At 42.4% G+C, this 22,659-nt stretch overlaps 1 protein-coding gene across 2 annotated transcripts in view; it reads left to right on the top strand.

Annotated features, from left to right (window-relative positions):
• The window catches only part of DYNC1I1 (dynein cytoplasmic 1 intermediate chain 1), a 302,215-nt gene that overhangs the window by 165,239 nt on the left and 114,317 nt on the right, over window positions 1-22,659 (top strand). For both annotated transcript variants that reach the window (XM_084858764.1, XM_084858765.1), the window contains 3 exons: window positions 12,520-12,609; window positions 20,470-20,632; window positions 22,113-22,212. In XM_084858764.1, the coding sequence (XP_084714890.1) occupies window positions 12,520-12,609; window positions 20,470-20,632; window positions 22,113-22,212 (353 nt within the window). The remainder of the gene's footprint in view (window positions 1-12,519; window positions 12,610-20,469; window positions 20,633-22,112; window positions 22,213-22,659) is intronic.

The following is a 22,659-nucleotide window of genomic DNA, read 5'->3' as shown; positions in this document are numbered from 1 at the left end:
ACCACAGAAAGGGACATCCCTTGCCTTGGGGAAGATGCTCTCAATGGACCCACCTCCTCCTCATTGCTATCGCCACTGCCCATTTGCTTGCCTTTTCCTCTGGGCCCAATCAGCAGCACTTCCCTAAACAACAGAGGACAGGGAATGCAGAGTTTATTATTATTCCTCCACTGTAGTCCTTTCACTGCTCGCTCACTTGGGGAGGGCAAGTGACAGCAAGGAGGAATACCAACAGGTCCAGAAGGCACCAGCAACTGGGATTGAATCCAAGAGAATCGGCTTCTTCATCTTGATTTAAAAACAAAAACTGGCTGGGACAACTGTTCTACTGAAGTTCACCTAAGCAGACTGCTTCGGTGAGCCATACTAGAACAGTTGTCCCAAGGCGGTTTTTGTCAAGAAGCATGAAACATTAACCTCGACAAAGAGTTTCCTTGAAACCCATTGAGACCCATATTTATGTTGCAATGGTCCTCCTTTTTTAGTCTGTGGATTTTTCTTCAGCTGTTATTGATTCCTTCTACTTGTATTGGCAGTGAACCCCCTACTGTGGGTGGGCTTTGGCAGATGCCTAGTGATGCTGACCCCTGTTGCCGGGCCTGGAAAGGGCCAGTCTATTCCTGAAGGTGATTGCAATAATGACCTTCTCATAGCCAGAGCAGGGAAATAATGGACCATACCAACAAAGAAAAGGCTGTGTGGGCACCTCTTGGGAATTAAATAGACATGAAACACTTTGTCTTATTACAGGGGCTTAGCCTAGTTGATCCAATGCATTTCTTCCAGCTCTTGATTCTATGAAAGCAGATGAAGCTGGGTTGTTGTGGCTCCTACTCCTGGCGTCTGCTGCAGATGAATTGTTATATGCAGTGCACAATGGTATTAATGTGAGCAGAACTGAAATTGCAAGGGCCTGAATTATCACCATCATCATTGCCATCATAATAAAAGGACTGTGGCCTATTTAAATCCATTATATTTTTTTGATCTTTTCCAGAGCCAATGTGTACTGCAAGGCAGCATTTCCTATACTTCTGTTACCTAATAGCAGCTGGGTTTTTTTTGCCACCAATACTTTTGCGTTGAGTTGAGCATTGAAAGTCCTGTGTCCAGAAAAAGCTTTTTATGTTCTCCTCATGGTAGAATCACACAACCAGGTTTCCTCCATGCATTGATAATATTAATCACACAATGATTATTGTCTGATTGTTAATCATAAGTTTGCCCGTTACATGTTTGTTCTCTTTGTTGTAGCTTTTTAAAAATTGGTAGGCAGTAGCTATCGGTGAAACGAATGTATATAGTCAGATTTGTCATTTTCATTATTATATGGTAGATTCTCATTTGAAAAGCCGAACACATCAATTGCTGACCCATCAATCTCACCCTTGACTCATTCAGTTACCTGTGATTTACTGGTGATTCCAGTCTATTGTTTAGACATGACCACTACAGCATTCTTATACATAACATCTTAAACCAATGGGTTGAATACAGGCTAAGGCTGCAATACTATGCCCACTTACCTGGGAGTAAGCCCTATTGAACTCTATGGGACTTCTGAGTGTAGGCATTATAGGATTGCACTGTACGTTAGTTGGACGTAGGTCCCATTGAACTCAATTTAGACATGACTTACTTCCCATTGATTTTAACGGGACTTAATTGTAACTAGCTTGGTCTGGATACAATCCAATATAATTACTTATTTTAATGGAGACATCCTTGCCTGAATGCCTTTAGTGGATTTCTTTGCCATTTTTTTTTAAGAGATTTCAAAAACGATTTTAAATATTTTTAAAAGGGCCATGACCAAGGGACACTAAATTTTGAGATGGAAAATATATGCAGGCCAAGGAAAACTAGTTTCTGGATTAGACAGACACTTTCCATAAAAAACACAGGCAGCCCTCCATTTTTAATTAATTACAATCACATTGTAATTCAGTGTAATTACAATTACACTGAAGGATTACTGAATCTAATAGTGGAACTAGTACAACTTGTAGCCAGGACTGCAGTGAAGATGGCTTAGCCAGCTCCAAGGCATTGTGAGATGCCAGAAGAAAAATCATAAACAAAACATTTAGAAGCATTTCCTTGCCATTTGGCTGCAGTACTCCATAATTTGTCACAAAATGGAAAAATAAGACCTGCCTTTCTAGGGCAGTGGCTGAGTGCAATGAAAACAACGCTGACAGAAAACACAAAATCATCGCTTGGTGGTGAAGCTAAAAACTAAGAGATGGAAATGAGAAATACTACACCAGGAGGCTTGGGAATACACAAGCCAGGAATAGCACATACCATAACCTTTAGAGAGGCTAATAGCGAGTAACATTAAGAAAAATCAATTTGTGTGAAGGCACTCTATTGCACATTTTTCAATATGCTGTTTGCAAGTTGGCAGGGCTTTTTAGTGCTCTGCATCAAGAAACCCCAAATATTGCATCTAGAAAACAAATTTGTCGAAATGAATAACCTATATGTAAATCTTTTGTTTTGCACAAACATGCTCCACTTTGCAACTTCAGTTGTGAACGTAAGTATCTGTGTTTTTACAGTTTTTACATTGCAATGGTGCCAGCCTTTCTGAGAGGTAATTGTAGAGTCCATCACTTGTTGGACTCTTTTAGACAACCTAATTCCACTTGTTTTCTACTTGTTTTATAAACAGCCCCAGTTTTGGTTAAGCTGTGTATAGGGTGCCCTCAACAGGTAATTGCATGATATCTCACGTGATTGGTCTTCCCTTGATGATCTTGGCCATTTCATTTGCTTTTCTGTTAATTTACATTCATTGCAGAGATGCTCTGTTGTAGTTTTAAAAGCTATAGAAACACACTATACAAGCACAAATGTTGATATATGAGATGAATTTTTGGTTAAAGATGATTTTTTTGCCCCGCGGGTCTTGCTCCGCTGACTCTGACCGATACATTTCAACCTAAATGGAAAAGGTCATTGATGGCAAAATTAGTGCCCTTACAGTTGATGCTTTACATAGACTGGGATGTACTAAAGCTAAGGCAGTTATTACACTATATAAGCATTAAGTTCTTCCCTGCTATTTATCATCAGTGGGGCCCGTGTCAGCTCTCGCCATGCTTGGGCAGCTGCTGGGGTGCCCATGCCTCATCACTGATGCCTGCCCTGCAACCCCCTTTTCTCACGCTCCAGTGAGCGCAGGCGGTATGGACCTGCTATTTAAATTCCCTACAATATCCTGGAGTGTTCCTGATTCAGGGCATTTAGGGGCCACAATTTAAATTCCTGACAGTGCATCTAACATAACATAATTCCAGGAAATCGCATGTGTGGGCACCATATACATTTCCCATTATAGGAACTGGGCCCCAGAGAGATGCTGCTGCGGCAGGAATGTTACAGGGCACTGTAGGAAATGTAAGGGGTGGCTCCAAGCTTCTGTCTACTGCTGCCACCAGGTAAGCCCACCAGGGCTCTGGGGAGGGCCCCACTGATGTTGGAGGGGGTCCACCAGAGGGCATCGTATTCAGCCATAAAGTTTACTCTGTGACCTTGGGGCAGTCATTTTCTCTCAGCATAACCCACCTCACGGGACTGTTGTGAGGATAAAATGGAGGGATTGGACTATTCGGGCCAGCCTGACCTTCTTGCAGATAAACATATACGGTTGAATCCAGGATCTGCCTTCTCTGAAAGGAATGGACCTTCCGCAAGAGGAAGGGATCCACTCATGGAAGGTCCCTCCATCTGATTTTTGGTGATCCGCTTCCCCCCCTTCCCATATCACAGCTTCCCGTTCAGCAGAGTCTCCTGACTCCCTGTGTAATATTTTCAGGGGGCTGGAGAGGCTGCCATGGGAAGGAGGGGCAGGGAAATCCTTCCCATAGCAGCCCCTCCAACCCCCTGAAAAACCTTTCGTTGGCACAGTTAATCCAACACATGATTAATAAATAGCACTGTGTCTTCAGATGGGGCCTGCGGGGTTTGTGTTTAGGATCAAGAGCTTCTCTACATTAAGCAAAAAATCCCGCATCCTTACTGGGGCTTTCTGCTTTCAGTTTCTTTGTGGGATTACGATGGGCTCCTTTACACATGGTTTGAATTCAGGAAAGTCCTTCCTTGGCAAGTTCTATATGTTTCTGTGTGTTTCAATTAACAGCCACTAGATGGTGCTGTCATTATAGTGCTACACCAGCTTTTCACACAGCCAATGGATCGGAATAACACCCCTTTTTGCATTATCTCTGATCTTTTTCAAAGTAGAATAAACAGGGAAAAGTGCAGGAGACATCCTGGAGGTTGACAATGTCATGTAAAGGACCTGCTAACTTCTGTGAATGACCAATGACAAGCATGCAATAAATCGTTCATGTAGAGAAGCTCAAAACTGTGATCCTAGGCTGCGAGTTGCCTGTCCCTTGCCATTTGATTGTGGCCTGCATAGCTTTCTGCTCTCAGCCTGCAGTAAGCCCAACTAGAGGTGTATTATAAGACCAACATTAACATGGGAGATGTAAAAATATCCTGGAAGAAACTTCCTTTTGTGGAAGGAAAGGAGCACCCATTTACTTCCATCCCTCTCTTAGCTTTTCCAAAAGCAATACTCAACTGATTTTTTCCAATTCATTGGTCTTAGGGCATGCTAGTAGCCAATTGTATTTGTACTAACCTGCCATTCACAGCCCTAATTTATAGTGCAAGATACATTGTTTCTACATAGTAATATACCATTGTTTTAAAAGTGTGTTATTAATAGGGGGATCATTTGTAATTACACAGACTTAAAACATGGTGCTGTCAGCCTAATCCAGCATGGCTCTTGCTACATAAAGCCATGCACAGGAGTTATGATCTCTTAACTAGCCCCAGAGGTGCAAATCCATGGAGGCATAAATCTCATACTGCAGGGAGCAATGGAGGCTGTAGCTGTTGAATTGGTAGTGCATATATCAGCAGTCGGGGGACGGGGGCTGCTTTACATAAATCTTAGACAGATATTTAGCTGCTTAGTAAACTGGTTGAACAGCAAGAGCTCTAGCAGCATTAAAAACTAAAAGTGAAACCACATGTCCCAATGAAAATACCCCCCACCCCACCCCAAAGGGGCAGATCACTGTAGTCCGGGGAATGTATACATCCAGAAGGAAAAACAAAACTGTTCTCAAGGAACTTATATGATTGGTGTAATTTGGATAATTAAGGAATCTTTTCCTCAGTTTAAGATGTTCTTATTTTCCTCCTCTAGTGTAACTGATGGGACTCAGAATAGGGTATTCTGTGTAAGTAAGTATGTACGTATGTATGTATTAAAATAGTTTTATCTCACCTTTTGAATTCACAATGTGGTCTTCAGATCTTGTAAGTTCATGTGACATTTGGTAGAAGGTGAGAAAAGCACTGTTAGAACACAACAAGCAACGTTCTGAATAGTGAGCTGCTGACTGAAGTCCTCCTCTAGAATAAGAGACAGATTGTACAGGGCACTCTAGCATTTGTAGTTTGAGCAAGAGAACGAGAGAGAAAATGTGCTTCCCAATATGATGTGCTCTCTCAAAAACAAACAAGTCCCAGAGTTCCTTAGTTCCTGCTGGCATTTCCTGTACACAGGAAGGAGAGGCAAACAACGTTTTTCATCTGACTGGCAGCAGGAGGGAGGGACGAGCACCATAATTATCTGGAACAGAGAAATCCCAGGGATAGTGGGAGCCTGTTTACAGGCCTCAGAACATATGAAAGAGACTTAGGCCTCTGATCTCCAGACCGCATAGAAGAATTAAGAGCAGATCCTAGGACAGGGTGCAATGTCAAAGGGGCATTTGTCATATGTATTATTAATAGATGTACAAGCCATATTGCTATGTCTAGCTATACATACAAATTAGGCAGTCAGAAATGTAAGGAACCTAAAAGAGAATGGAAAAGCTAAAAGATACGAACCAATCCTCCCATTTTCCAAAACATTTTAATTATATTGTTTTATTAAATATCTTGGGGCCCGCGGTGGCTTAGTGGTTAAGACGCTAAACTGCAGACTGGAAGGTTGGCAGGACAGCAGTTCGAGACCCGAGTGCCATGTGACGGAGTGAGCTCCCGTCTTCAGTCCCAGCTTCTGCCAACCTAGCAGTTCAAAAGCAAGAAATTGCAAGTAGAGAAATAGGTACCGCTTCAGCGGGAAAGGTAACAGCGTTCCGTGCACCTCGGTGTTCAGTCATGCTGGCCACATGACCACGGAAGCGTCTTCGGACAGCGCTGGCTCTTCGGCTTAGAAATGGGGATGAGCACCACACCCTAGAGTCGGACACGACTGGTTGGGGACACCTTTACCTTTACCTTTTTTATTAAATATCTATAGAAAACACCTATACCTTCATAACAAAGCAAACAAGGCATTTCTTGCCAATTTTTAAAAATGGACACAGGATCACAGGCAGGACTCATATTACAAGTTTGCACTGGGCCCATAAAAAGTATGCTCGGCACAAACCATGGGTACGCTGGTGTTATACTTCCTACAGCAATTGCACAAAGTATGAACATCAGTTTCTACACATTGAACAATATGAACAAATCTAAATGGGCTATCAGCCAATCAGGGTGGCTTGGTGCATGTACACAGGTGCTTCGGTATATGCGTTTGTCATTCACACATGACAAGATAACACAGGTGGTTTCCCCAGAACAAACTCAGTCGCTGCATAAAATGTAGAGCTACCTTAATCCACTTATATTCCAACTTTAACCAACTTTAACCCACCAGCCAAAAACCTGAGATACGTGCTATTTCAGCACTAAATCAGATAAATATATTGGCATAAGTATCCTCAAGCATAATGTACAATTTGGCCTTAACTTGTTCATCATAGTAATTGTAGATTACTAGCTTGTAGACTGGACCAGGACCTCCTGAATCCCAATAAAATCTACCCATTTACTCCTCCCCCACTCCCCATGCCAAAGGCCTGTCCCTGGCAAATATAGTCACCATGCAAAGTATGGCACCACTGTTAGTGCATTCAAAGTTTTAAATTGTGTGAATTCTATGAAATGTATGCAAAAATAGAAGTGGTTATGCCATCAGATATGTTCGTATTTAAACACCACCAAGTTATTATAATGAACCGCCCAGAGAGCTCCGGCTGTTGGAGGTATAGAAATGAAATAAATAAACAAACAAATAAATAAAATGAATTGCACTGAAATAGATTGATACTTCTAAAGGTTGGTGATGGTGGCTTGGAAAAATAGTAAAGGAAGCAAACTTTTCTCTTTTTTTAAGAGATGAAACCTTGGTTATAAATCTATCCCTTTGAAGTACAAGACAGACCGGTCACCTACAAGGATGTCTAGTGTGTAGGTGAAATAAAAGCATTGTTCTGGCCACCAGGGACCCCCCCCCCCACATTTTGCAGGAAACATATTAAGAATTATTTAAAACCAACTGCTTGATAGTATATGCAGATTGGGGAGACTCCTAGTAATGACTCAAAATCAAGTTATAAAAGGAGGTCTATTACCAATGCGCATGAGCATGATTCATTGATGAGAGTGAATCCCCATGGAATACCCTCACAAGAGAAAGGAATTGTTTCTGTACTGAAAGCTCTATATATTTCAGATCCTTAACAAATTAGAATGATACAGGTGGCCACCGTTTTGCCAACATGGAAACCCCCCCCCCAGCCCATCATGTTAATGGCAATCGATGATTACCAAGAAAATGGATGAAAATGAATTTGTGCACAAGCTATAAATCAAAATGCACCCACATCTCTCTGTCCCCCCCCCCATGCCTCTGAAATGACATGACATTGTGATGCCAAGGCCTTCTAGCGGCATTGTGGGGAAAATGGCAGCCCACTGAGATGCCAATTTTCTGCTCCATTGCTGCAAGCAGCGGAACAAATAGTTAAAAAATAAGACACACAAAAGACCACTGCTGTCCCCACCCATGAAGGTGCTGCTCCACTTTTGCAGCGTGCAAATTTGCCTGTGGAAGTGAGGTGACCTTTTCCCCACAACTTAAGCCTCTGGCGAGGTGGGGATACCCACAGCATAATGACATGAGGATACACATTGTGAAGCGGGAGGGGAGAATTTGACATGTCTCTTGGTAATACGTAGTTCTGCCTAAAACTTCCATTTTAATATAATATCTGAATAGAGAGACAGAAGCCTTCTGTTTCTGCACATGTAATGACTAGTCAGTCCAACCAAGTATGTGGCAATAATGATGATGACAATGATGATGTTTGGGTTGCTCCTGTGTGCACATCCTGTGGGCTCTCTCCTGCCCCCACCCACATCTATGTATTTGTTTGTTTGCTTAGTGACTGTACTATTAAACTGCCCAATATCCAACATTTTCTGGCAGTGTACAATACACTGAAAACATAAAATTCAAAAATTAAAATAAAGAATAAAAGCAGCACAGAATAAAACCATACACATTTTAGTCGGCACATCTTTGCAGAGTTCCGGATCACATAGAGATATAGCCATGCACGTACTCTTATACATGCACAGACACATTGACCTGATTCACATGTAATGGCAACCCAGAGTATGGGTTGAGTATGGATTGCTGAATCCTGGGTTGTTATGTGCAAACCTGGAACTATGGGTTACCTACAGGGTGTTATCCACGAACAGCCCAGGAAGAGAACCAGTGATTTTTGTTGGGTTGTGAACTCTTGAGTTGTTTAAACCATGGGTTGTCATTACATGTGAACCCAGCCCCATGGGTTGTTTCACCATCACATTTTTTTCTGCCCAAAAACCTGTTTTCTTGCAGTCGTTTTGCGCTGGATTTTCCCCTTGCGGTGGCTTCAGTGCAGTTTGAGAGTCTGTGTGACCAGAATTGTGGGAAGCAGTGATGACAGGTGGAAGGGAAAGTTGCATCATGAAAGGGTGAATAGGAGGGAGGAGTTGGCTAAACATGTCTACTCGGAAGTAACTCATTGCCTTCAATTGCACTTTACTGAGTACGGGAGTGGAGGATGGGGTTGGGAGAATTCCTGTGCCTGTTGGTTTAAATCTCCGGACCAGCTTGGGTGCGCATGAGTTTAATGAGTTTAAAAGGTGATTGCCCCCAAGTGACCCATACTCCCACCAAGAAAGGGTGGACATGAGGGGACATGTCGGCTAAACATGTCTACTTGGAAGTAACTCATTGCCTTCAATTGCACTTCATTGAGCACTAGAGCAGAGAGAGGGGCCGGGAGCAAGCTTCTGTTCATTCACTGCACCACACCTACGCAGTTGATGACATTCCATTCTGCTCACAAGACTCCACCCACCCAACCCCAAACTAATGCAGTTTTAGGTGCTGTTTGCCCCATGAAAGCAGGTTTTTGTCAGAGTATACACCACTGTAGTGGCTCCGTGTGCCGTGGAAGGAGCTAATTTGATTTTTTGAAAAGTCCCTTTCAAATGGAATCGCGTTGGAAAGGCCTTATCTCCAAGTAGAAGAGGCCTTGGTCCATCTAAATCAATTCTCATAGCTCTGATGAGCAGAGACTCTCCAAGTTGAGGCAGAGTCCCCCACACAGTTCCCCAGATGTTCTACTTGAGATCCTTTTAAACTAGAAATGCCAGGGACTGAATTTGGGATCTTATTTATTTGTTACTTTTATATCTCACCTTTCCTCCAAGGAGCCCAGTGTGGCGTACATGATTCTCCTCTTCCTCCTCTCCATTTTATCTTCAGAACAACCCTATAAGGTACATTAAGCTGAGAGTTGATGACTGGCCCAAAGTCACTCAGTGAGCTTAATGGCCAAGTGGGGACTAGAACCTGGGTCTCCCAAGTCTCAGTCCAACATTCTAACCACAATGCCACGCAAAGTATATTCTGCACTATTGAGCTACAGTACTACGCCCCTCTCCGGTTGTGCTTAGTGGGGTGCTTATAATTGGTTAACTGCCTTGTGTGGCGCAGAGTGGTAGGCGGCAGTATTGCAACCGAAACTCCCCATGACCTGAGTTCGATCCCAGTGGAAGCCGGGTCTCAGGTAGCCGGCTCAGGTCAACTCAGCCTTTCATCCTTCCGAGGTCAGTAAAATGAGTACCCAGCTTGCTGGGGGAAAGGTAGTCACGACTGGGGAAGGCAATGGCAAACCACCCCGCTATAGTCTGCCATGAAAACGCCAGCGAAAGGAGCGTCCCTCTAGGGGTCAGTAATGACCCGGTGCTTGCACAGGAGGAACCTTTCATTCCTTTCTTATAATTGGTTGGCTTGATTTCTGAGGCTTTTTCTTAGTTTTGGATGCTTTTTGTCATGTGTTGGCTGGCCTGGATGTGTGAGCCCTTGGTAGCTTAAGGCAAACATAGCAAAACAACAGGAAAAGGAAGAATATATGAGTAGAGTAGAAGAAGGAAAAGCAGGAGAGGAAAGATTTGCATAGGTCAAGAAAGGGCAGTGAAACATCTGTTAGTGGTAGCTGACATGTGTCAATTTTCAGTGCTCATTAAATTCGTATTAATGCTGAACCGTTCTTAAGCTCCAAATGCACCTCATGGCTCCTGCGTTCTCAAGTCGAGTGGTGATGACTTTTCAGAACTGTGCCATGCCTGTTTACTTGCCAGTGGCATCTGACCCAGGGTCAGGAATCTATTTAACCCCTCCTTGTAGGTCAAAAGACAAATTAATCTGGTGAGAATTGAATTGGAAATGAGGTGTTTGAATAACAGGTGTCCCATTAGTAGTGTAGCTGCCAGGCTGAAACATGTATGTGTCCGTCCCCGCTCCCCTTTGCTGGCCACAAAGATGCCTCTGGGGACAAGAAGTCAAACTTAAGACATCTGAGATGGAAAGTTGCTGCAGGGAATAGAAAGGAACAGGTGATTCATTCAAGAATATCTTGAAGATTTTGGAAATGTGCTCTTCGTATGCTCCTGGCTCAGTATCTTCACAAACTATTGCCCTGGCAAAAGAAAATAGGGTTCACAGTCCTCTTCAGAAAATATCTAATTTCTGTGCGCCTAGCAAAATGAACAAACCAACCCTATGCAAGTTTATTCAGAAGGAGATCATACTGATTTCACTATAGTTTTCTCCTACGTAAGGATAAATAGGATAGCAACCTTAAAACGACTATTTTCTTTGAACAGCAGACTGCCATGCCACATATCACCAACTGCTTTTCTGACTTTGCTAAGCTTCCAGAAAATAATTTGCCATGTGGCATGTGGAGCTGTTTGATAAACACAAGTCCAAAGGTCTCTGAGCATGTACCAGTAGTTGCATGGGGTGCTGCTGGTTCTTTCATGCTACCCTTCTCAAGTATTGGCACCATTCGCTCATTCAGTTATTCCTGAGAATCCAGACATCCATCCCAAATGGTTGCCATTCTCATGGTTTCCCTGTCGTAGTCTGTATTTTTCCAAGTGCTGGTTTGAAGTGCTTCTAGAGCATGCAGTGTGAACTTCCAGGTGTGTCAGATGTAGTGCTGTTGTCTCACCTGTTTTAGTTTTTAACATGGTTGGTGACACTCTGTACTCCTGGACAGGTTCACACAACCCTACCAACATGTCGGAATAACCTGGAAGGGGGTTTGTAGGGCTGCGTGGGATAGCCCTGTCCCTGCTGTTGATGTGCATCATTGCCACATCCCCATTGCTGATGCAAAAGTGCTTTGACTGCTAGCCTCATGTTCAGCCAGCGTGGGAAAAGGGCTCTCTGTGCATAACAATGAATGAATAACAATTGAGCTTCTCCTCCTTCCCATAGCATACACACTTGTAAATGCATGTTGATACCTTTTTGTGCTGAAAAATGTGTCTGTACATTCAGGAAGTGTGAAAGCAGATAGATAACTAAGTTCAGATCTGCACATTGGTGCAAGAGGTGTGGATCGGATCAGTTCATAACGCTCCAATTCCTCAAGCTCCTCTAAACGTGCATGGGATTCCTCTGCAAGAGCTGATTCACGTAATTGCTGCGTTTCTGGATGCTACTGGTTGGTCATCTGACTTATTTCCCACAAGCAGAAGCTTGTTTCATTGGACTGTTTCATTGGACATCACAAATTGGTTCAATATGGCTTGGCTCTGATGTATAAAAGTGGCCCATTTTGCTCATGGTGATCCAAATATCATGCAGGGAGCCACTAAGAACTGAAGTGTGGAGGGGGAAATAGCCACATGCCCGGTGTTTCTGAATTTCCTGTGCCTTCTATATTATGGTTTGAGCTTTTTTGTAGGCAATGATCTGCATCATTGAAAAGAACATGAGAAGCATGTATTTGCCTGGGCTTAGGTGCAAAGATAGCCAAGGGAAAACAAGAAAACACCACATAACTGGAGTACAAATAACACTTCTTGATAGAAGGAAATACACATCCCAATTCTTAATCTAAACGGCATCTAAATTTTCTGCAGAATCAAATAGTGTGACACTTTTTTAAAGGGCAATAGATGTGGTTGCTGGGTTTACATCTAATCTATTGTGTCAAGATGGTGCTGAAGAAAATCCAGCCATACCCTGAAAGAAAATTGTTACCATTTCCCCTTATTTCTTTTTTCTTTTTCTAGAGGACGAGGAAGACGAGGAATTGGTTGAACCGAAAGCACGGAACGACTCTGAGATTGAAATTCAAGAAAAGAAGCAAGACATGAAGGAAGGTATGCAAATATAGACATTATTTGAGCGTAAGCATCTAGTTTTACAAATGATTATTATGCAGTGTCTGCTAAAAGAGAGTGACTATGTTGGTTAGGGAACACAGCTTCATACTTGAGCAGCTATTAAAGTGGAAATAACCTTGATTTTTAGAAGTTGCTTCTAACACTGGTATTGGGTGGCCTATGACCTCTGCAGACTTTTATTGCTTTATTTCCAAAAATATATGTATAGTCTGGTCCTAAATATTTTTACTCGGAAGGTAGCCATCACTGAATTGAGCTTGACTTTTTTCCTAGTACACGTGCTTAGAATTGCAGCCAAAACAATGATTTCAGGAAGACAATCCTTTGCATTTTTACTTGGTAGTGAGACAATGAGGTATAATGCTTAGAATGTTGACTAGGACTGGGGAGACCATGTTCAAATCCCCACTCAGCCATGAAGCTTTCTGGGTGACTTTGGGCACTGTCCTTCAGCCTAACCTACCTCACAGGGTTTGTTGAGGGTAAGATAGAGTAGGGCAGAAGCTTGGAATAAAGGCAGGATAAAACTGTGAAAAAACAATAATAATTGACTGGGTTCAGTGGGACTGACTCCCAATAAGTGTGCTCAGGACTGCAGCCTCAAAGTCTAAATCCTTCAATGCATGAATTAGGGTTAACGTTGGTTATTGGTATGGGTGATACAATACTGACTTTAACTTAAAACCATTTTGTAAAGCAGGTGAGTGAAATAATAATGTACGTGAATAGTCCGATCTACACAAAGCTCTCTTTAGCTATTGTTTGGGAACGTTTGGGCCTCGATTCCTATAAAAATAAAGACATCTTCTCACCCCTACTTTGTGTACTGATACCTATGAGTGCCTCATGGTTACAAGCTTGGGCATCAGGTAGGTACATTTGGCATATACCAAGGCTCACTGGAGACTGGGGATGCATTGTAGCTCGGGGTACACCACCTGCTTTGCAGGTAGAAGGTCCCAGGACGAGTTCCTGACACCTCCAGTTAAAACAGGATCAGGTAGCAGGTGATTTGAAAGACCTTTGTCTTAGATCCTGGACAGCCTCTGCCAGTCAGAGTAAGCTAGATGAAAAATAGGCCTGGTTTGCACTTGTTGCTAACTCATAGTTTAGGTTATTGAATTCTGGGTTGTCGTGATGTTTGAATGCAGACACACTAACAAACCATGGTTTCTTAGCCACGAACAACCCAGAAAGAGAACCCATGGTTTGTTGTTGAGTTGTGAACTTTGGTTGTTTAATCCATAGGTTGTTGTTATGTGTGAACCCAGAACCGTGGTTGTTCACTGGTTGTTTTGGCAGACTACAGAGGTGGCAGGCAAGAGCGTCAAACCCCCCAGCTGCTCTACATGCCAGTACTACAGTGCTGCAAAGGCATTTGGGATACAAGGAGGGAGTGGGCAAAGGAAGAGGGAAACAAACAACCCAAGGATTGAGAAAACAAAACACATTTTGTTCGCTTGTCTGCCAGACAAACCCTGGGTAGGGCAACAAAGGTTACCGTTATGTGCGAACCAGGACAATGTCCGAACTGATAAAAGGCAGCTTTGTATGTTCCACAAGAGTTATAGCTGTGAGTGCTGGTGAAGTCCAACTCCACCTAAATGTACATTTAGCAGTTTCTGCCCATCTGAGTACATGCTTTATCATCAGCAGGCTAAGCAAATAGGCTTAGAAAAAGCAAGAACAATGTTGTTGAATGCCATATTAGTTGTTCAATTTTGATTGAGATTTGTGTCATGTTTCCTCCCATTGCCACATAAAAGCAACCCTAATTCGGATACTCTGGAAGGCGACGTTGTGGATTCTGCGTGACTACTTTAAAAAGCCAAACTAAATAGACTCCCGAAAGATATATATTTATTTTAGTTTTTCACATGCTTGCAAGTGAGCCCTTTGTATACTTTTGTTGTTGCATTTGAAGGAGAGCCATAACTAACATCATCTATTTCTTTGTTATAGTTTAGTCTAGTAGAAGGGCTTTGTGTTGCCACTGGCTCCTCTTCTTGTCTAGTCAAGCCAGGTCTTGGGCGAATGGTAGCTGTGTGGGGTTTTCTGGTAGTAACAGTTTTTGAGACGCTCAGACCACAGAATTCAAAAGGAAGTATGGTAGTTGACTCAGATACAACTCCTAAGGGTGTTAATATGTCAGGAGCTGAATGAAAGAAAATGAATGGAAACTGGCAGCATAACACAGAAAACATTTTGCCTCAACACAGATGAGACAGGTAAAATACCAAAGCTGCATTAATTGCACTGTTTCTAAAGAAATAATCACAGATTAATTAGAACCAGGACCATCTGGCTCCTGTTACCAAGGCCTGTGCTCGGTCCTGGAACATACAGATCAGAAACCATGAAAAGCATCCTTCTGAGCATACATAGAGTGCCCTTTCTTTCACAGCCGTGTAATTTTAGCCCCCATGCATTTGGAACTCTTGCAACAGTGATCAAGTCATGTAATTTGGTGAACCAGAAATCCATTCTTGTGCACATTTACTCAGAAGTCAATTCCAATGAGTTCAGGGGAACTTACTCCCAAGTAAGTGTGAATAGGATTGCCGCTTGAGTATGTGAAATAATTATGAGAAAACACAGATAAGCGAGTCTTCTTTACTAAGGTTTTCCTTTTTCTCTGCTTTTATTTCTCTCACATAATCTCATCTGATGCCCTCATACAATCCCTTCCTTTTCTGAGTTTGTAACCCCTGTGTGTGCTCATGGAACTGATTAAAAACATGTTAGAGGCAAAACAGGAATTTAGACTAACATTTCCTGTTGGTACTGGGTTCTACAATGCTTATTCAAATTAAAGGCTTTCCTCCAAATTAGTATATAATGGGTTAAATGCGTGTTTATATTGGCATAAAGTGCTCTGGTTTCTTTTCTTTTTTTTCATGCAAGACAGTATTTCCCCCCTCCCCAAACTTTTAGAACTCTAATAGATATTATAGCCACACCATTCACACTTCTGTATAGCAGTCAAAGCCTGTGTCAGCACTTCCATTATGAATCTTGTTTTTCAAAGATTTTATAACTTAGCCATAAAAAATTGCTCTGGGCTAAAACTGGTTATAGCTCAGGGAGCTGAACTTTTATTTTTACTTAAAGAACCTTGGATTGTTCAAATCACATCAGCACCAGATTTTAAACAGGAATGTGAATAAAAGTGCCATATATGCAACAAAAAGTGCACAATTTAAAAAAATGAAGTACTATTTAGGAGTACTTCAAAACTTGCAAGCTATTCCACCCTGTCAACACAGTTGCTATAGTAAATTCCTAAATTCGTTGGAAGCTTTATCAGCTCATGAGGGAGGTGAATCAGCAATTTACATTTATTTTTAGCAAAGCGAGTAGGCCGGTTTCAGGTGTTTGTTTGCCTTTGGTAAAAAAGTTCATGTATTCTACGTACCCATTTAGTTCTGTGTCCTCTGTTTCGGTACAGCAATATTAATAGCACATTAAGAAGGCAATCCTGTGCACTCTTACCTGGGAATAAGCCCCACAGCATACTTCCAAGTACACAAAAATAGGATTGCATGGTTAGCATTCTAGCAGGCAACAAAGAAAGAAGTAGACTAGGTCTAAATATTTGCACTCACCATGTTGTTAGGGGCTGATGAAGAAAGTGTGGTGCAATTTTGCCATGTGTGTTGTTTGCTGTAGATGAACCTTGTGTGACACATGGTGTTCCCCACCTCCCCAATCTGAAAGTTTTGGGGTGGGTTTTTTTTTTTTACAATTTTGTTTAAAGTGCATTAAACATATCCCATCAGACATGTGTAATACTGAAACACTGGTTTTGCCTTCTGTTCTCATAGTGCAGGGGTGGATAACATGTGGCTCTCCAGATGCTTTGGCTTACAGCTCCCATCATCCCTCACCATTAGCTATGCTGGCTAGAGCTGATAGGAGTTGTAGGCCAAAACATCTGGAGAGCCACAAGTTGCCCATCCATGCCATAGTATCTGCCCTTAAGTAATATGGCCATGCTTGTTGGGCAGACCAATTGTTCTCTCCCTTTGTTCCTGTAGTTTGACAGAGAAAAATAGAGCTAGATTGTATCCATAAGATTGGCCAATGTGGCCACTGGACAAACTGCTCTGGTGAGCCAGGGACTTCCTCCCAAGCTTTGCCCCACAGGAGTTTAATGTAAACGTTCCACTTGCTATGTGATAGCATGTCAGACTATTCAGAGTAGGATAGCATGCCAAACTATCACGGAATTCCTGAGGTGGATTCCTGAAGTGGAAAGCGGAAGACTCAGTATGCCACTCACACTTGATGCACCATGCAAACAAGCAAAGATGTCACATGACGACGTCAGGCATCACAAGGTGAGTGCAATGCATAGACCTGGCTGTAGGCTTAGCTCTTGCTGATTCAGGTGTTATATGGTGTTATCTTAACATAAGAACATAAGAAGTGCCATGCAGGAGGGAAGGAAGGATTGTTGAAAAGCGAGAGTGGGGATAGGAGGTAGGGAGGCAGATATATTTGCAAAGTAGGTGAAAAGAGGGAGGGAGGAGAAAAGGGAGGAAGACTGGTTGGTGAGAGAGAGAGAGAGAGAGAGAGAGAGAGAGAAGCTGGAAGGGAAAGATATACAAAGTGGTTAAAAGGAAGGAAGAAGGAAGGAAGGATAGTTGAAAAGAGAGTGTGAGGATAAGAGGTAGGGAGGCAAATATATTTGCAAAGTAGTTGAAAAGAGGGAGGGAGAGAGGGAGGGAGAGAGGGAGACTGGTTGGTGGGTGAGAGAGAGAGAGAGAGAAAGAAGCTGGCAGGGAAAGATATACTAAGTGGTTAAAAGGAGGAAGGAAGGAAGGAAGGAAGGAAGGAAGGAAGGATTCTTGGAAAGAGAAATTAGGACCATCATGTCATGGTCAGATATGGGGAGATATATTTCAATAATTACAACTGAATCTTAAAACCCTGAAGAACTTCTGTGGATAAACATAAGGTTATTAATATATTGAAACTCCTGTGATCCCAGTTGACTGTAATTGGATTTCATATGTAATGTTTGTGTTTAAATAAATTTTAAAAAAGAAGTGCCATGCTGGATCAGACCAAGGGTCCATCTCATCCAGCATACTGTTCACACAGTGGCCAGCCAGCTGCCCATGGGAAACCCACAAGTAGGACATGAGTGCAACCGCACCCAGTCTGAGGAGAGGTACAGCAGCAACAAGCGGATTACCGTTGTGTGTCAGACCAAAGAAGGTGGCCTAACCTGGAAGCTTTTATAGGGGAGAGACAAGACTGAATTGGTTGACCATTGTCCTGTTTCCTCCTTGAAGCCAGGGGTAGTGCCCAGACTGAGTCTCAGCCCCTCGAGATTGCTCACTAGAGGCAAAACTGTTTGAAGTGCAGTTCTCCATCCCTGGGTTGTTTATCATGATGTCCAAACCTGGAACTGGAAATTGTTGGGGGGCGGGGGGAGACACCAAGCCAGACTTGTAACCCATGGATTGTTCTTGGATTACAAGTCTGGGTTGTTCTTCCCCCAACAACCTCCAATTCCAGGTTTGGGCATCACGATAAACAACCAACGCTGGAATGTCACTGAGTTGTTTGAACTCAGTGGGAGAGAGTAGGTGGGCGGAGCCCGCACGCTCGCTTGCTCCCAATTTACTGTCAGCAACCCGCAGTTAACATGGTTGTTTTAGACATGCAAACCAGGTGAATGACAACTACAAACGGAGATCTTCAGAAATCATGTGCATTTTGGTTTAGCATAATGCAGCATTGATCCTTTTTTAGGGCTACATACTAAACAAGGCTTTTGGCTTTCTTTCTCATTTAGCTTTTGGTGCACTGTCTAAAACAATTATATTTTCTTGTTTATGCGTAACAGATAGTTCATTGTGGTTTCTGGCTACATGTTAGGTGCAGTCATTGCGCCAGTGAAATCAAAGGCTATTTTGCCAGACTTAAATGGAGCCTAGATTTTAACCCGTCATATTTCATGCTTCTGTTATGGCCTCTGTCTGTGCATGTTTACCAAATGTGTTAAGAACCGCAAACTTGCTTTGTGCCTTGTAGACGTCAGACTAAGGCTGTAATTGTGTACATGCTTATCCAGGAGCAAGGCCCATTGCACACAATGGGACTTATTTCTGAATAAACATGCATAGAACGCTACTGACGGCCCCTCCCCACAAGCTTCATAATATAGGCCTACTAAAGTTATAATGCATCCCATATCCCCTTCGTTGTTTCACAGGGCAACTCAGCAAGTCTAAGGTTCACTGATATTGGGGGAATGGGGGAAGGAATCTTAAAATAGGTATTATGTAACACAGCTACCTTACTCTCACTCCTCAAAGTAACCTAAATAGAAAGAATCCAAAATTAATACCAAGGTAATATCTGTATTAGGGGTTTCTACTGACATATAATAGTGAGCAAGTTTTCATGTTCCCCAGAACTGGATGTTAAGCAAAGTGTGTGTGTGTGTGTGTGTGTGTGTGTAAGGGGTGGCGGTGAGGGTGAGGGTAAGAAAAGGATGTTCCTGGGCATGGTGAAAAAGTCCTAGCCTGCAGCTTTTAAGTTGGAGAGAAGAAAGTGTTATCCTAGTTTAAGGGATCCTAGAACTGGAGGAAGTTTACCTTCAAACACTTAGGGACTCATCACACGAGGCTGAAATTCTGCATCCTTACTGGGGCTCCCTGCTTCCATGTTCTTCGTGGGATTAAGATTGGCTCCTTTTCATGGGTTGACATGTGCTTTGAATCAAGTGCTTCCTTTCTTGGCCAGTTCTATATGTTTCCATAGGTTTCATTTTACAGCCACTAGATGGAGCTGTGATTATAGTGCAACACTGTCATTACACACAGATCAGATTAATGTCCCTTATTGCGTTATGTCTGAGCTATTGAGGGATAAAGGTAATAAACCGTGGGAAGGGCCCTGGAGGTTGATGACATCTTGTAAAGGACCTGCGAACTTCCATGAACAACCAATCTTGATTGCACGATATAAGCCCCATGTGAAGAAATTCTTAGTAAATGTAGTTTCTCCATTCTACTTTACAAGCTGCAGACTGGAACCTTTTCACCATATGTAGGAACATATTTTCCCCCTCTTCCTCTTCCTCCTTAACATCCATTCTAAAGAACCGTTCTGAAGAACTTGCACTCACCAGTTTCTCTGATATTTTAGTTGGCCCTAATAAAGGGATTACCCTACCGTTACTTTTGGATTTTCCCCCCTAAGGGACCAGCATTGCTCCCTGCAACTTGTTTTTGTTTCCTGAGACCTTCTTCATTTAAAGGATGTGCCCTTCCGCTGAGCTAAAGGCCTCCATGTACTTCTGGCTCTCATAATCATGGCCTGTGCCTTGATATTAAGAAACGTCCTTAGTATGGTGGAGCAAAGCATGCATTTTAACAAGCTGACAATGTTTTAGCTCTTTTTTAAAAAAGCTGTGATTGAAAATGTTCTCTGTGCTAAAAGAACACTTAAGACTGCTTCTTTGTTAAACGTGTTTTAATGCTTTTTCCAAGTTCAGCTTTGCAATAAGCAGCAGTCAAAAGCGTTTCCTGAAATCTGAACATGAGGTTTATTTTATTTTGGATCTTAAGTATTTTCTTCCTCAGAATAATAAATATGCAAGATACAGGATCCCTTCTGTATAGAGGCCGCATTCTAGGACTATGCAGTAATACATTTTGAGGATTCAAAAATAATTCTTTAGAAGGAAGCAAACCATTCGATCTTACCAGTATTGCTATGAATTTCATAGGAAAAGTTCCTTTCTTTCCTGAAGAGTTTGATTCAGCTGGAAATATTTAAATACTTGTATGCATAATGTTGCCAATACACTTTTGTAAGCCCCTCCTAGGGAACTGACAGAAGAAGAAAAGCAGCAGATTCTCCACTCAGAAGAATTCCTTATATTTTTTGACCGGACAATACGTGTGATTGAGCGAGCTCTAGCTGAAGATTCAGATATTTTCTTTGACTACAGTGGCCGAGATGTAGAAGAGAAAGATGGGTCAGTTGTTTTTCTTTCCCTCTGTTTTGTAACCCAATAAATAAAAGCATCACATGTGACTGGAAGAGGGGCAAATTCAAGTAATTTATATACATATTTTACCAGACTGATAAACTTTCCTATTCAGATTAACTGTGCAATCCTAGACATGTCTACGCTGAAGGAAATTCCATTGAGTTCAGTGGAGTTTACTCCCAGGTAAGTGGGCATATGATTGCAGTCTAAGTGGTGAAAAATCTTCTGCAGTGTCCTCTTCATTAATTTTGGACTTTCTCAGGTTCATTATTGCCCTTACCAGGCAGTATTCTGCTTACTCTCTTTGAAACAGAGACTGTTGCATTGCAAATGCTGAAGCAAGTCCTGACCAGCTTCTATATCCAGATTAATTGCATCTTCCTGGCATAGTCTAAACTACAATTACAATAGGATATGGGAGTCCTCCTCAATCCATACGTGGAAGAGGGCTGTGCATGTACTCAGCCTTTGTTCCAAATCTTCCCTTGCAAACACACAAATGAGAAAAATGCAAAGTACTGCTCAGAAAGAAGATGGACAAAGGCCAAAGTGCATGTGGCCTATGAGACCGTAGCTGCTAACCTTGCTCATTTGCTGTTCTGAAGTATAGTGTGGTATTGCATGCAAAATAAATAGCAGCTACAGTCTGCAAAGGCATATAAGTATATAACATCCTTTCTTTGCAATATTCCTTCTGAAAGTTCTGATGCCGGTTGATTTAATATGGGAACGTTACACTGCAGAGTGCCTGGGCCCCACTCTGCAACCTATTTTTAATGCTGGATCTTGCCCCCCAAAAGTGTGTTGTGGAATGCTGATGTTTCGGGTGGCATAAATATTTTGGAGAGGTGCCTTCTATCCCTTACTGTCTCCTAGAGACAGATGGCTGGCTGGGGGATGCTGGGAGTTGCAGGACTTTTTTTCTGTCTAAACCTGCATAGGATTGCACCCTAACTATATTTTGTGGGCCAATACATGAATCCTACAGCATGGAACATTTCACTAGGTACTGTTTGACTCTGGCCTAACACTGATGTAAGGAGCAACCAACTAGAAGAGACAACTATGTCGGTGTTTTCAGAAGCCTGGTGTCACTTGAAGCCTTCTGCAACCTTCACCAATTCTGCTCCACGTCTAATTTACATGGATTTGTACTCTGTCTGAACAGGATTAGGTTTGGGTCAGGTTCAGTATTTACACAGTGGGTATGCACTGTTATTGGGTTGGCCTCTGCCTCACAGTTTTACTGTTTGGATAGGAAATATCAGGCAGAATGATGGGGTGGGATTGTGAAAGATGGACAGCGATGACACACTTCAGGTTGCTCCAACTAGCTGAGGATATGTAGCAGGGGAAAGAAGTGATCAGAAAACTCTACAGCAAGTAGTTCTGTAAAATCAGTTTTGTTACTTTAAAGTGCCTTTTAAGTATAACTAAAGCATAACTCTTGTTCAACCCCATACAGAGATGTGCAAGCTGGAGCCAACTTGTCCTTTAACCGCCAGTTCTATGATGAGCATTGGTCTAAGCATCGGGTTGTCACTTGTATGGATTGGTCCCTTCAGGTAAATCTTGCATACAAACGTTGGATATTCTGGCCAGGATCCAAAACATGATGTTACTAGTTCCAGGAATGTAGACTTGTGCTTTTTGAATAACAATGCCCAACACTACAAGTTCTGTGTGGCAAACTGCTGTTCGGGGAAATTTGTGATATCAGCTGTTCAAAGAAAAAAACAAGTCACTGGGCTTCAGGTAGTGCTGCAAAGTAGTGCTGCAATTTGTATAGATACCAAGTGGCTTTGAGAGATGAACCGTAGTTTAGCTGGGATGGGGAAACTCCGGCAGCAGGCGGGATGGCGTGATCAGATTAACCTTTAAATACCCTGCAAAGTATTGCGCTGTGCATTTTGCAGGCTTGAGAGCAGTTGCACTGGGGCTTACTCTTGAGTAGACTTCTTAGAATTGAACTATATTTTGTATGCTTGGTGGGGAAACATCCAAATTGTTAA

The sequence above is a fragment of the Heloderma suspectum genome, chromosome 5 (assembly GCF_057233095.1).
Source record: "Heloderma suspectum isolate Gila_16-S chromosome 5, 16-S_ref, whole genome shotgun sequence".
NCBI classification, from domain to species: Eukaryota; Metazoa; Chordata; class Lepidosauria; order Squamata; family Helodermatidae; genus Heloderma; species Heloderma suspectum.
Note: the sequence above shows the minus strand (reverse complement) of the source record. Positions and strands in the feature narration are given on the sequence as shown.